Below are 12,861 nucleotides of genomic sequence, written 5' to 3'. Positions count from 1 at the left end.
AGATTAGGTAAAATATACAGTTTCTTAATGCCATATACTTTGCTTTGCATTGTATAATTGCTCTGAAATTAAATTTATCTTTCCAATTTTTACAGATCCATTTGAACAATGGAACAGGGTGCATACTCTTAATTCCAGCGAGTTATCTTATCTTAGAGACCAATTAGCCCATTTAAAGGCATGCAAAGGGAGCCGTCAATGCACTGTTGGACCAGGTGCTCCTCCTGCTCCTATCTCCTCTGTTACTGCACCAATGGCATCACCTTCTATCAGCAGAAGCGGTGCCCTTGGTCGAAATAATGGAAAAAAGCGGAAACGCCCAGAAAACTCAGGTAAAAAGATCTTACCTTTCAAAAGTAAAAATTAAATCTCACAAGAATCTTGCTAACTGCTTTACATGCTTAGCTCACACTGTATTTCATAAAGTTAACATGGCTGTATCAAGTTAAATTTTTATTGGCACCTTGTCTAACTATGAAACTTCGGTTTATTTCTGCTGTTATCTCTGGCTTCCTTAAATTTGGACTGGGTTATTGACTTCATTAATGCTTTGGTCAAAGATGAAGAGGTGACCAGCCGCTCTCCCTTTGGCTCTTCAAATACTGCTTCTAGTTCTGACCAAAAAAAAGCAAATGGCAACGCCAACCCAAAACTCACAAAGTGAGTAATCCATTTACAAAGGAACTTCTGAAAGAAATGTTCTGTTGCATTATAATAGCAGATAACTTTTAATATTTTGTTTTCATAGGATTTGGAGTGGAAGAAAACCTTGGGCATCAAATGAGCAGTGGCAGTCACAGCATCGGCGAGGTAGCAAGGGAAGACCAAACAGAAAGCCATCATCCCGAACAAATAGACGTAGGCTGGAGAGTAGCTCACAGGGCACAAGAACTGACTGAAATTTCTCAGCGGCATAGATATAAGCGGCGCCACCGACAGCATCATAGACAGCAAGCCCAGCAGTAGGGTGATGCTGCATCAATATTGTCTCTCCAGGAGGAAGCTTTCCTATAGAAATGCTCATGTTATCAGTCCTGGATAGCACAGTTAAGACTGACTTTTTTCATCTTTTTATTATATTTTTACTATTATTATTATTATAATGTATGTATGTGTGTGTAAAATACAGAAGTCATCTTCATCTTCATTGCCCTAGTAGAACTGGTTCTTCAAAAACGAATTAAATCAGGTTTAGTGGATAATTTAGCTAGAAAGTAATCAAATTTCAATGTTCGGTCAACTATACATCTACATTCATTTTGTGCTTCTTCACTTTCATGCTGCTGACTGAAATTCATATCATCACTTTTTTCTCTCTGTACAGACTGTGCAAAATATGGAATGAAATTTGTGTGATCTGTGATCTGTTAGACCCAACGGGCTTGAAAATTTATACCACTCTGGCCTACTTACTAACATGACGATGTATTTAGTAAGACGACACATCCTTCTAATTTTTCCCCCCATGAGCTTAGCTTAGACTTCTGATTCCTTCCTGAAAAGGAAAGCACTGAACTGGGTAATGTTCCTATAAACAGAGGCTTCCTCAGAGATGCTTCATCCTGTAAGAAACTGTAGTATTTAAAACATTGTTTTGTTATAAATTATTTATGTTCTTTTAAGAGATATATTAGACATATGTGATAATAATGGAATGGTCTGGTCACTCATTTAATGTGTTACTTAGGTTAAAAAGGCAATTGGTCTGCTCTAGAAAATATCATAGTTACACATAGATGGCATGGTTGATGCCTGTTAGTTGGCTAACGTCCACATTAGTCATCTAAAGGGCTTTAACCCTAACATAGATTTGAAATATGTGTAGTAGACTACCAGCCCTAAAAGAGTATTTAAAATTTACTGGCAGTTTCTAGGTAGCAAGATTCAAAAATTTAGAGAAAGTTACCTACAATTGTGTTTTAAACCTTTGAGGATTTTGGTTTCTTTCCTATACTATTGATTTCAATCACAGTAGTAGAAAAGGTAAAATTGCTACAGCACAGCTGTAAAGTATTGATTAAAACCAACTTATTCAAAAAGACAAAGAGCTTTAAGATAACTGTGAAAAAGAATTGAAGTAATTTGAAACAGTGCATGTAAGTCTTACGGAGATTAATTAGCCATGTTTTATATTCCATAGAGACAATTAACACGTTGAGTCCCACATGACCACACGTATGGACACAATAAGGAGTGAATGATACCCCCCCTGGGACTCAACGTGTTAAAGGCATAAATCACCTAATGACAACATAAAGATAATTTTTGATGAAAAAACATCTATTATTGTAATCTATTAAGTGCTTGCCATGAAGTACAAATTTGCTTTGATTCAGATTGAAATCCATTTAAAAAAAAGCAGCAATGAATGCGTGGATGTACATAGAAGTTAATAATTTATTATTATTATTTATTTAATACTAAACTGCCATATATGTTTCCTATTCTTCTGTACAGGAGATATTTAAGAAAAATCAAACTGCTTCCCTCCATTGCAAATTGTTAATAAATAATTACAAATCCAATGAATTTGCATCTTTTGCGTCCTGGTATGACTATCCCAGAATATTTAAAATGTCTATCAGACCCTACATAAAAGTGAGTTGATTCCTCAAAACAATACTCAAACTTTTTCATTTGTTTATTCTAAATAAAAATAAAATGGCACTGTTATAGGTATAAGAAAAAAGGAAAAAGATACGTGACACTCATTAAAGGCAGAGCAAGTGTCACACAATAGGTTCTCTCGTTCTCTCCTCTACTTTAAGAAAAGGTCTGACAAGGTAAGTAAATTGTGAAATCCACTTTGGAGCAGCCCACCTAGGAGTAGTGCCAGAGATGACACCTGATTGCGTTATTGTTTCTAAGACTCCCACCGAGAGTACTACAGTTGAACAAAAGAGTAACATGACAAAAAGGCATGACAAGCAAATCACTGCTAACAAAAGCTTTAATCTGCAAAACAAAAGAGATAAATTATTGAAGACAATCCCAGCAACCAAGAGAAAGAAAATAAATTTTAAAAAATTGATGGTGTCTTACCTTTGCTTGAACAGGTTCATTTTCAATGCAGGTAACTCGTTTTTCTGTACTGTAGAGTGTGCCACATCATTATTAGACGCATCCTTCAAAAAAGAAAGAAAACAAACAATAAAAAGATATGACCAAAAAATTGAAAATTCAACAATAAATACATAGATAGGTTGTACCACCTCAGAAACAAATTGCTCTTCAAAATATTTTATGGGTGAATTTGATGATATATTTTCTATTTCAAATGAAATAACTTTGTGTGAAGGCATAAGTTCTTTAGTAGGAGTTTTGGTGGGGAGTCTGTGAAATTAAGATGATTTAGAAGATAAATTATTCAATAAATATTACAAAAGTAGGAGACACTTACTTGACTAAGGTATCTTCTGGGGTATGTCGTCTAATCTTGGAATGGCCAAAATAATGAATTCCATACTCAATTTCTTCATCTTTTCCCTGCAATATAATGATGAAGGAATATCTATTTAAGTTGTATATACACTAGATCCTAACTAAAAATATTGGTAGAGATGAATACCTCATAAATTGCTTTGCAACGTGTGTTGGAATGTGTTAAAGATCCCTTTTCTCTAAACAAGTCATTATCACAAGAGTTGACATTCATTTCACGATGTGACTGACAACCATCATTTGAGGATAGCTCTAGAATACTGTTACAAATGAAAGTTAGACACAGTCTACTGCTACTGTTTAAGGGGGGGAAATCATAGTCTCCATACCTTGCTTCAAGCTTTTTCAGAGCAACATTTTCACTCTCCGTAACGCAATCTTGAGACCAATCACTTTCAGAAAATTCATCTCGAAGCTTGGTTTTAGTTTCCATCGCACAGACCGGAGGATAAATGTCTGAACTCCCCATGTCAGAATAATAATGAGTGTTCTCAGTCTCCACTTCACATACTTCAGTAGTTTGAGTTCCCACATCACATACAGTCAGCTGAGTAGTTGGGATCTCCATACCACAGACCGGAGGATAAATGTCTGAACTCCCCATGTCAGAATAATAATGAGTATTCTCAGTCTCCACTTCACATACTTCAGTAGTTTGAGTCCCCGCATCACATACAGGCAGGTGAGTAGTTGGGATCTCCATACCACAATTTAAGGGGGAGGTTTGAATTCCCACTTCATACATTTGCACAATAATGGTTTGTGTGTTCGCATGATGGCTCTAATTAGAAGCAAAAAATCAACTTAGTTGACATATAGTTGAGATACAAATCTATTACCTATCACTTCATTGTTCATACTTGTATTTGCGCATGTTGATGTAATTCGTTAGGAAATTCATCATCTGATCTAGAAGAAATAAGATTAGCCTTGATATTTTCAGGGCTAGATTTAATCAGATCACAGGTTTGAAGAGATTTGAATGACTGCAAAAAGATATTAACTTACATGTGTGCTGTTGAGATTTGAACATACTCAAAAATGTTTTTGATTAACTTACCTCGATATGTCCAACTTTGTGTAAAATAGTTTGATTTTTCTCTAACAATAGATCAGCGTCATTTTCAAGCGGCGGAGGAGAAAACTCGCCTAAACTGGGTTGTCTAGCTTTGTTGCTAAGTCTATCCTGTAAAAGTGCTTGAGATCCACTGGTTTTGAATGATTCACAACTGTTGCCAGAGAATTCGTTTTGTTTAGCATATTGTACAAAGTTGCTGTAAATTTTAAAGAGATTTAAAAAAATTGGCAAAAACCACATAACTCATGAAATGTACGGTAATATAGTGAATGAATAAAACACAATTGACTGTACCCTTTGAGAGGAATGCTGGGAGAGTGTCTAGGATCAGGTACTCTTTCAACACCACTGCTGCTGTAGCTGTCATCTGATTCACTGCCACTATGGTGCTGTGATGTTTGAACATCAAAGCTACAGTCTAGTATACTGGAGCTGTCGATGCCTGATCCCTATTTAAAACAAAACACACTTTAATAATTGTCATTTGTATCAATACAATATTGGAAAATTCAGAATATGAAACATACAAAGGCCTGCATTTCCTCTAGGAGAGATGTAGTAACTGCAGGTTTGACATGTACATTTCTAGGAGTAGAAGATGCAACACTAAGAATTTTTGGTGTATGAGCTGTGCAACTATTCATGTCAACCTGATAAACAAACACAAGCACATTTCTGTAAAGTGGTATTTAGTAATCTAGTAATAAGTATTCAACCAAGCTTACATTGGTTGATTCCAGCAGTTCTGACTGGAGATCAACACCACTGAAATCACATTCTTCTAGGCGGGCAGCTAAATCCCTCCTATGTGAGAATGATTGCTGGAGGGATAAAACCAATAAGTGAGAAAAGAATAATGAGAAACAATAGGTTATTAAGTACACAGAGTGTTTTTCATACAGTTATTTTGGTGCTGATTTCATCTCTTTCTGCTTGCATGGCTTCTTTGTATTCCCTTATCTGCTCACCATGGGCTTTGACTGTTTGATCAAGTAAAATTTTAAGTTGATCAATATCACATTTTAATACAATGTTAGTCTGGTTTAGTTCTTCGATTTCTTTGTTAAGAATCATAATCTGAAAAAAAAACATGATCACAATTAATTAAGATGGTTCATTTAGGTAATTCCACCTAAACTAAAGAGTTTGTAGTCAAAAGGCAACCTCATTGTTTTTAGCAGCTGTTTGTCCTCTGAGCTGCTTTTCAGTAGTATGAAATTGCTCTGCAAATTTGTTTTTCTCCCTCTCACAAGAAACTATTGATGACTGTAAGTCTGTATTGCTTTCTTGAAGATATTTTACTTGTTTCGTCAATCTGGGAAATAAAAATATTGAAAAATTTTACAATTTTCAAATTATAAATGTAAAAATATGAAATCGGTAATCAGCCACCAACTTCATTATCTGATTTTCTGCGGATGCATATTTTTTTTCAATTTCTCTCCTTTCAGTTTGTTCTTGAATTAATGAGTCTTCTTGGTTTTGTAATTGATCTTTCAAAATTTTTATATTATTTTTCAGACAATCATTTTCTTCTTTTAAAATAAATACATCTTCAGTTTCACTTTCCCTGAAACAAGTTGATTTTTAAAAGATTCAAAGAGTTTGAGTGGGTGAAAGACATTCTACTATATCAATAAACTAACAAACTTGAGGGTGATCCAGGAGAAAAGCAATATGACTGCTTCGACTGATCAAGAAGCCCTAAAATCATGTAGATAAAAATTAGTAAAGAAGAATCATATCAGGGAGGTTTAAACGATACAAATCAAAGCAAAAAGCAAACACAACATAGATACCGTCACATGGAGAAACCGTAAAGTTTAAGTCAGCATCCGATTGCATCTTCTGCCAGGCCTTTATCCATGTAGCTTTGTCAATGAGTGGGTCTTGTTGCAGTGGATCAAGAAGGTCATAAACAGCTTGTAATAGATTTGCTTCTCTTTCACTAAACACAAAGGGACAAAATGAATAATTAAGAACATGTCTTTGAAAAAAAATAATCTTGGGGTAAAATGATATGATTAAAGAAGCAATCTGTCAAAGATAGTATTATCATCAGAAGCAATATGATATAAGACTAAACACTTACTTATCTGAATTAGGTATTTCATTTTTCATAGCCGTAATAAGAATTGACACTGGCACCTTGCCTGAATGCAGTTCATCATCACAAGTATCAAAGAGATCTCCCACTATTTCCATTCTGCTACTTTTTCATTCACTGTATTTATCTTGAAATAAATAAGGGGAACTAAAAGCATTAATCGGGAAGGTTTCACATTTCTAACCACACAAATCAACCTAAGGAATCCGTCTTGGCGGCACTATTTGTACAAATCATAAACATCAGGTACACCAACTTGACTTGGTTGATTCTGGCTCACAACTTGGCAACAGCACAAATCTGAGCTCCATTGGGTTGGTGAAAATATAATCCTTGTGTATTCTCAAAAACCCTAAAAAAAATCTCAATTCATGAGGGGTTTGAGGAATAATGTACAAAGTCCGGTACTTGCTGTTGCTACGTAGTATGTGAAGAGGCCTGTTGGCATCAGTGTATCCTGGTTCCAAATACAATGTGGTAACCGCAAAAATTCAAACTTTCATGCAATTTTGACACTTCTTTTCAAGTCTTTTCCCCTGTTTAGACCAACAAGCAGCAAGTTGCACGTGTATGTAAGTACGTATGACTGTTTCTGACGTGTTGTAATGTAGGGTGAGGTCTAATAGACGATCTGACTCAGCCGCTGAAATCAAAGTCAGATCCCAATTTGAGTTTTAAATGGTAGGGGATGCGGCGTTAGCATGTTGACTTCAGCGGCTTGGTCAGATCGTCCGCCTGTGGCTTCCCTCTCACTCCCTGATCTGAACACTTGGAGAACCAGTCTGAACATCTAAAACTGGTTTATTTTCTAGAGAGAATATTGTTAAATTTTAATCTTTTCCATTTGTGTTCTGGGATAGAAGCTACTCGCCTCTACACCTTTCCTCTTACCCTTTTCACTTTTTCCCTTCCAAAGAAGCTATAAAAGTGAAATTTTCAGCACTGAATAGAGCTCTTGGAGTATATTTGTTAAAGGCAAACAGAAAATCAAAAACAACCAAATCAATAAAATTTATGTTAGTTATTTATAAAGCAAATAATGATAATATGTAGGTTGAAACATAAGCCACTGATAAGATATTAAATTTAATATTGTAAAGTGAACTTGAACAATATCCAACAACAGAGTTTTTGCAGATAAAAATCTCACAAATCTCAAATTTTACAATGATGCTACAAGCATATCATAATCATTAGTTCCTGCTAAACGGGACTTAAGGAATTTGACATGGTCAGAGACATCTAAATAACTGCATTTCACTGCCTCATCTTCCTTCATAAATTTCTTCCATTGGAGCTAGAACATAAAATTGATAAAATAAAAATACATTTGCAATAGTAAAATCAAAGACAACTGGAATAGTAACGGCAAGGTGTGAAAAACCAACCAGTTTGGGGAATCTCTTTTCCGGCAAGGAAAATCGGTCTCCAGCCATAATAGTTAGCATATCTGCTCTTTCACACCAGGGCCAAATCATGAAGTCAACCATACCCGGGCGAGTTCCTGAAATTATGATTAAGGAAATGAGAGCACAGCTAGTCTGTAACATTAAACAATTTAAATTTGAAAATAACACACATACCACTGAAATAAGGAGAATCTCTTTTAGTCAGCTCAATTTCAAATTCCTCCAATGATTGCAATACATCATCTGAGTTAAGAGCATTTATATCTTGATACATTTTGTAGAACAAAACAATGAACTAAACAACAGAATAGTGAATGATAAGAAAAATTTGGCTGTAGGATAACAAACCCAGCGAGCAATGCACAATGAAGGCACATCAATTGGACGTCAATCCTACATCAGGAATGAAATTTTGATGTATAAATGTCAGTTTTGACGAAATTTCAACAAAATTACGTCAATTTACTGTAATTTTGGTTGATGATTGCTCGCTGGGAAGAATCATAAGTATAGATATAAAATGCTGTACCTGCGAAAACCGCTCAATTACAAGTTTATCCTTAGCCCGTTGAAGAGGGTCTGAACTTGCAAGAGGTCTAGTAGTCGAAATGCTGTCTAAATATTCACAAAGAACAAGACTTTCGTACAGCACAGTTCCATCCTCAAATTCAATTGCTGGAACTTTGCCCAGCGGATGCTTATCAAAAAGCCATTCTGGCTTAGCAGACAAGTTTACATTGACGACATCATACCTGAAGGGCATATGAATAAATTTTAATCATTTAATAATACTTTGCTGAGAGATTTTAGACATGTGGAAAATATACATACGGAATTTTTTTAGCATCAAGAACCAAATGAACTCGTTGGGCATAAGGACAAAACCTCATGCTGTAAAGTCGAAGTTTCCCTTTGGTTAAAGGGGGAGCAGTACTACCTGAAAATTTAATTTGGGTATATAAATTATTAATGATGATAAAAGCCCAGTTTTCAAAATATGAATGTGCTCTAAAAGCTAACATTTACATTTATTTAAAAAGAACATGTAAGAGTTCTTATAGTTTTTCAAAGGTGGAATTGTTTAAACAAAATGGATGAAGCAACACAAAACAGGTAATAACTGTAACAACTTACCCACTGACAGGTGGCGGCCGTTACCAAAGACCTGACTCATTGTGAGATCAGAACAGGATCACAATGCAAGATCTGAAACAAATGTGAATAATTGCTGAAAATAAAATAACAAGATAGCATACAATGTAAAAGAACTACAACTCAACTCAAGAACTATAAAAACAATATATACAATAAATGGGTGACGTTATTTATGTTTCAATAACCTAATTGTTGTAAAGGTAAAACCTCTAAAGCTTCATCTCTATGAATCAAGAATGAACAACCGAATGTGAGTAATGTGAGTATTCAAGCTGTTACAAGTTACCGAAATGATGTCGATAGAGATGTTGGCCTAGAGATAGACAGTTGCAACCTGGGGACTACAGGGGCAAGGGGTTCGGCCGCTGAGGCCACTGTTGTTTTCAGTAGGATATGACAAGCAACTTCTGGTCAACACCGGAAAGTCCTTACAGATAACGATCATTCTTGCACCAGTTCTGCACAGTCACGATCACCCCATACCTTTCACAAAATCTTGAACTTCGACGACTTCTCTTGAGAAACCACTTGAAGCCCAGCAGCTTTTCCTTTTTCCAACCTCCCACCCACACACAACCCCACCGCCCAACGCCCCTCCCCTCGCCCCCACATGCCGGGAGAGAGGGAGGGGGAACGCTCACCTTGCTGGACTATGGACTACTTATGGGAATGTCCAGGCCTACTAGAGCGGAATCTTTGTGAAATATAGGAAAAATATACCGATCAAGCTCAAATAGTAGCAATAGAAAGGGTTAAAATTTCCATTTCGGCGCAACGGGCTCTTATGGAGTGTTTAGTTGCCTAGCCTAGAGCGTTGAGGGGAAGTACAAGTACAAAATCAAAGCGAACACTCACTTTTAGTTATTTGAGAGGTTTTGACTGTTAAATTACTACAAAAAGTGAGTGGTTCGTGTTTACTGGGTATGTTCAAGATTTCAAGGTGTCAGCGAGTGCTCTATTCATCTCTAATTTCTCCTTGAAAATCTAGTTCTATGGAATTTTCTAGGGCAATAAAAAAAAAAAGAAGATGAAAGCAATAATGCAATTTGATAAAATTGTTTTATTATTTTATTCTAACTAATAAACGCACAAGATAGGACCAATTGTTAAGTAGAGATGTCCTTTACACTTTCATAAAAGACAAATCAACAACCTGATCCGGTTTGTTAATAGGAATAGCCTTGCAACCAAGAGGTTTCTCAGAATTCCATCTTATCATGTGATCCCGAACAACCTGAAAAACATTCCCCATATAACACATTGATGCACATACAGAAATATACCTAGAAGTCATGTAAAGGACATGATGTCTTACTCTTAAAAGTAATATTAGCAACTGCTGTTCAGCTAGATGGCGAGCAATGCATGTACGTCGGCCATGACCAAATGGTAATACAAGATAAGGATTGCTTTTCTCAAACACAGGACTTCCTTTCATCCATCTCTCTGGTAGGAAGACATCAGGATTGACAAAATAATCATCCATACGACAAGACACTTGATTTTGAGTAACAACATTAGTCTGTAAGTCAAAGTGATAAAAGTCAAATAAAACCTTTCCCAGAAAACATAAAGTAAGCATATTTACATAAACTCTGCCACTTACTCCTTTCGGTATATGGTACCCAGATAACACAATATCTTCTGTAAGAAGCCTTTCAGCACCTGCTGATATTGGATTCAATCGAAGAACCTCTTTAAGAACAGCTCGGGCATAATGAGCGCTAGACAAAATCTCTGGTGTTATTGCCTGTTCTGGAGACTGCAGGAGATCTCTGGCTTCCATCCTAAGAATATCTTGGACTCTCTCATTTTTTGAAAGGTGATAAAGTGCAAAAGAAGCAGTAAATGCAGTCTGAAAAGTCAAAAGTAAAATTATTGTTTAGACACACCAATTGAAAATGCTGGAGGAACCTGTAACTCATACTATATAATACATAACTCAATATTAATAGAAATTCACAGAAACATTTTCCTCTACTTCCTAAGCAATCAGAATTGTACGTACTGCGTTAATTCCAGCAAGAAGTAAGTCCACAGTCATTCCAATTACATCCTTATAGTTTATGCTTGGCATTGTTAAATAAAGCTCAAGCAAGGAGGGAACATAATCTTCTGAATATTCTAATGGGTTGGACTTTTCTAAAGATCTCTTCTTTTTCTTTACCAACTCTACTGCAACACTAAAAGTATTACTGGTTAATTGTAAATACACAACCATAGGTGCTTGTGGTCAACAAGTTATGTTACATACCTTTCAATGAACAGAGATGCCTCACTAAATCGCTTCCATAGTCTTGTTTGGAAGCCAACACGATCCATCATAAACCCAGTCTGGTTGGCAGTAAAAGCAGCTTCAATTAATTGAGAGGAGCGGGAATCATACTTCAACTGTTGATTAGAAAAGGAATCAAATTCCTCATCAAATGCTATTAAACATGTTACTGTAAAATATCAAAAGTTAGTGAAGAATTACAAGTTTGCGTAAAAAGTTCTTATCACTTCAATTTTTTTTTAAAGAGAGAGAAAACTCACACTGTAGAGAGAGCCTAGATAGAACAAACATAAAGTCAAAATCACAAGGAAAAAGTAACTGTCTGTTTACAAACTCTTTTATTATTCTGTCAGTTGCAGGCAAATAAGCTTGAACAGCCTGAGGAGCACTAAAGTCCTTCTGAAATTCTCGCCGCAATTTCCACCACTCTTCTCCATTGCTGTGCAACGAAACAGAATACAGAATAAACTTGGAAGTAGAAAACAATGAAGTCAGTGCTCACACCAGAAAACACATAACAAAAATTGATGACTTACGTGGAAAGGAGACCTCCAGAACAGTAAACTTCTGGACGACTTTTGCGGTATTTTTCAACAGCAAGGTGGCTTTTTCGAGATGGAAACATAGTGGTTTCATACAAAATCAATTGCTTATAATCCTCTGGATCAAATATCCAAACTGTATGTTTACCTGGTACAATTTCTTCACGAACTATTCTGCCATATTTTAAATACTTTTTCCGTCCAGATTCAATAACATTTTCAAAAGAATAAACCCCTTGAAAAGAGCACAATTTTAATTAGAAGCCAGCACTTGCCAAAACTTGTTTAAAAATAGGAGAGTGTGTAGAGAGGAGAGCTGAACTTACCCAATGAGTAGAGATATACGGTTCCAATGAATGGAAGTGACTTTGGCCCAGGAATTTCATCGAATGGCTTGATATCTTGAGTGAGTTGCTCTTGTTCTGGTTCACTCAAGGAGGAACTGAGACTCCTTTTACTCAAGTTTAAATTTACTTGTTTAACTGCACCAATGATATTTTTCCAGAACCCAATTTTACTTGGACCACACTGAAGAGCCATGTTATACATAAAAGCACTGGAAATTGGAATAAAAGTTATTGTAACATCGTTCTAAACAAAATCTAACCTTATATAGATTTGCGACGTACGTTGCTCAAATATTAAATCACGTTGTCCACACCAAAACGACTATTCATGCTTATACTCTCTAAATTCCAGTCCATAGACACAATACTTCGTGTTATTTGCTCAGTTTCTATATTTTCAATAACACTCCGGCAAGAACAATCCGGTTACCAATGTTTAGGTCAGGTCTGAAGCAGCCGACATCAGCGAACACCGTATTCGGATTGAAATATAAAACCAAATTTACA

General features: G+C 35.9%; 4 protein-coding genes across 7 annotated transcripts in view; 1 reads left to right on the top strand and 3 right to left on the bottom strand.

Moving 5' to 3' along the window:
- Positions 1-2,525, top strand: part of LOC113209914 (extracellular sulfatase SULF-1 homolog) — a 10,872-nt gene extending 8,347 nt beyond the window's left edge. The window contains exons 11-13 of the mRNA XM_052270324.1: positions 96-332; positions 561-660; positions 749-2,525. Of these exons, the coding sequence (XP_052126284.1) occupies positions 96-332; positions 561-660; positions 749-899 (488 nt within the window). The 3' untranslated portion in view covers positions 900-2,525. The remainder of the gene's footprint in view (positions 1-95; positions 333-560; positions 661-748) is intronic.
- A 101-nt stretch (positions 2,526-2,626) lies between these two features.
- LOC113209913 (uncharacterized) lies at positions 2,627-7,491 on the bottom strand. The gene is made up of 17 exons (XM_026427677.2): positions 6,612-7,491; positions 6,319-6,467; positions 6,166-6,223; positions 5,916-6,089; positions 5,684-5,834; positions 5,420-5,596; positions 5,245-5,340; positions 5,047-5,169; positions 4,814-4,968; positions 4,502-4,715; positions 4,302-4,427; positions 3,771-4,222; positions 3,569-3,701; positions 3,401-3,486; positions 3,213-3,333; positions 3,043-3,125; positions 2,627-2,955 (listed from the first exon to the last, which is right to left on the bottom strand). The coding sequence occupies exons 1-17, from the start codon at positions 6,722-6,724 to the stop codon at positions 2,730-2,732; spliced, it is 2,637 nt and encodes an 878-aa protein (XP_026283462.1). The 5' UTR covers positions 6,725-7,491; the 3' UTR covers positions 2,627-2,729.
- Positions 7,492-7,628: 137 nt separating this feature from the next.
- LOC113209890 (pyrimidodiazepine synthase) lies at positions 7,629-9,814 on the bottom strand. 4 transcript variants are annotated; one of them, XM_026427649.2, is made up of 7 exons: positions 9,674-9,814; positions 9,170-9,241; positions 8,867-8,972; positions 8,565-8,787; positions 8,210-8,330; positions 8,015-8,130; positions 7,629-7,923 (listed from the first exon to the last, which is right to left on the bottom strand). In XM_026427649.2, the coding sequence occupies exons 2-7, from the start codon at positions 9,207-9,209 to the stop codon at positions 7,789-7,791; spliced, it is 741 nt and encodes a 246-aa protein (XP_026283434.1). In that variant the 5' UTR covers positions 9,210-9,241; positions 9,674-9,814; the 3' UTR covers positions 7,629-7,788. The 4 variants fall into 4 exon arrangements, with proteins under 4 accessions (XP_026283434.1, XP_026283435.1, XP_026283439.1 ...); XM_026427650.2 differs by lacking the exon at positions 9,674-9,814 and adding an exon at positions 9,477-9,638; XM_026427654.2 differs by lacking the exon at positions 9,674-9,814 and adding an exon at positions 9,376-9,529.
- A 416-nt stretch (positions 9,815-10,230) lies between these two features.
- On the bottom strand, positions 10,231-12,842 carry LOC113209887 (cytochrome P450 302a1, mitochondrial). Its single transcript, XM_026427645.2, has 9 exons — positions 12,637-12,842; positions 12,334-12,563; positions 12,002-12,242; positions 11,726-11,904; positions 11,445-11,634; positions 11,199-11,373; positions 10,797-11,045; positions 10,506-10,712; positions 10,231-10,424 (listed from the first exon to the last, which is right to left on the bottom strand). The coding sequence occupies exons 2-9, from the start codon at positions 12,554-12,556 to the stop codon at positions 10,314-10,316; spliced, it is 1,575 nt and encodes a 524-aa protein (XP_026283430.1). The 5' UTR covers positions 12,557-12,563; positions 12,637-12,842; the 3' UTR covers positions 10,231-10,313.
- Between the last annotated feature and the right edge of the window lie 19 nt (positions 12,843-12,861).

Source organism: Frankliniella occidentalis, unplaced genomic scaffold (assembly GCF_000697945.3).
Source record: "Frankliniella occidentalis isolate FOCC.00 unplaced genomic scaffold, Focc_3.1 Scaffold117, whole genome shotgun sequence".
In the NCBI taxonomy this organism is placed as follows: Eukaryota; Metazoa; Arthropoda; class Insecta; order Thysanoptera; family Thripidae; genus Frankliniella; species Frankliniella occidentalis.
This window is presented reverse-complemented; position numbering and strand designations above follow the sequence as displayed.

What these genes read in the sequence shown, in the direction of transcription:
- LOC113209913 (XM_026427677.2), bottom strand. Translation starts at nt 6,724, where the DNA reads ATGGAAATAGTGGGAGATCTCTTTGATACTTGTGATGATGAACTGCAT. An exon ending in CAGCTGCTAAAAACAATGAG is followed by an intron (nt 5,597 to 5,683) that starts GTTGCCTTTTGA and finishes TTTTTTTTTCAG; the next exon opens with ATTATGATTCTTAACAAAGA. An exon ending in CCAGAAGATACCTTAGTCAA is followed by an intron (nt 3,334 to 3,400) that starts GTAAGTGTCTCC and finishes TTAATTTCACAG; the next exon opens with ACTCCCCACCAAAACTCCTA.
- LOC113209890 (XM_026427649.2), bottom strand. Translation starts at nt 9,209, where the DNA reads ATGAGTCAGGTCTTTGGTAACGGCCGCCACCTGTCAGTGG. An exon ending in TAATTGAGCGGTTTTCGCAG is followed by an intron (nt 8,331 to 8,564) that starts GTACAGCATTTT and finishes TCTGTTGTTTAG; the next exon opens with TTCATTGTTTTGTTCTACAA. An exon ending in AGATTCTCCTTATTTCAGTG is followed by an intron (nt 8,131 to 8,209) that starts GTATGTGTGTTA and finishes TCATAATTTCAG; the next exon opens with GAACTCGCCCGGGTATGGTT.
- LOC113209887 (XM_026427645.2), bottom strand. Translation starts at nt 12,556, where the DNA reads ATGTATAACATGGCTCTTCAGTGTGGTCCAAGTAAAATTGGGTTCTGG. An exon ending in GCATCTCTGTTCATTGAAAG is followed by an intron (nt 11,374 to 11,444) that starts GTATGTAACATA and finishes TAATACTTTTAG; the next exon opens with TGTTGCAGTAGAGTTGGTAA. An exon ending in GGTACCATATACCGAAAGGA is followed by an intron (nt 10,713 to 10,796) that starts GTAAGTGGCAGA and finishes TTTGACTTACAG; the next exon opens with ACTAATGTTGTTACTCAAAA.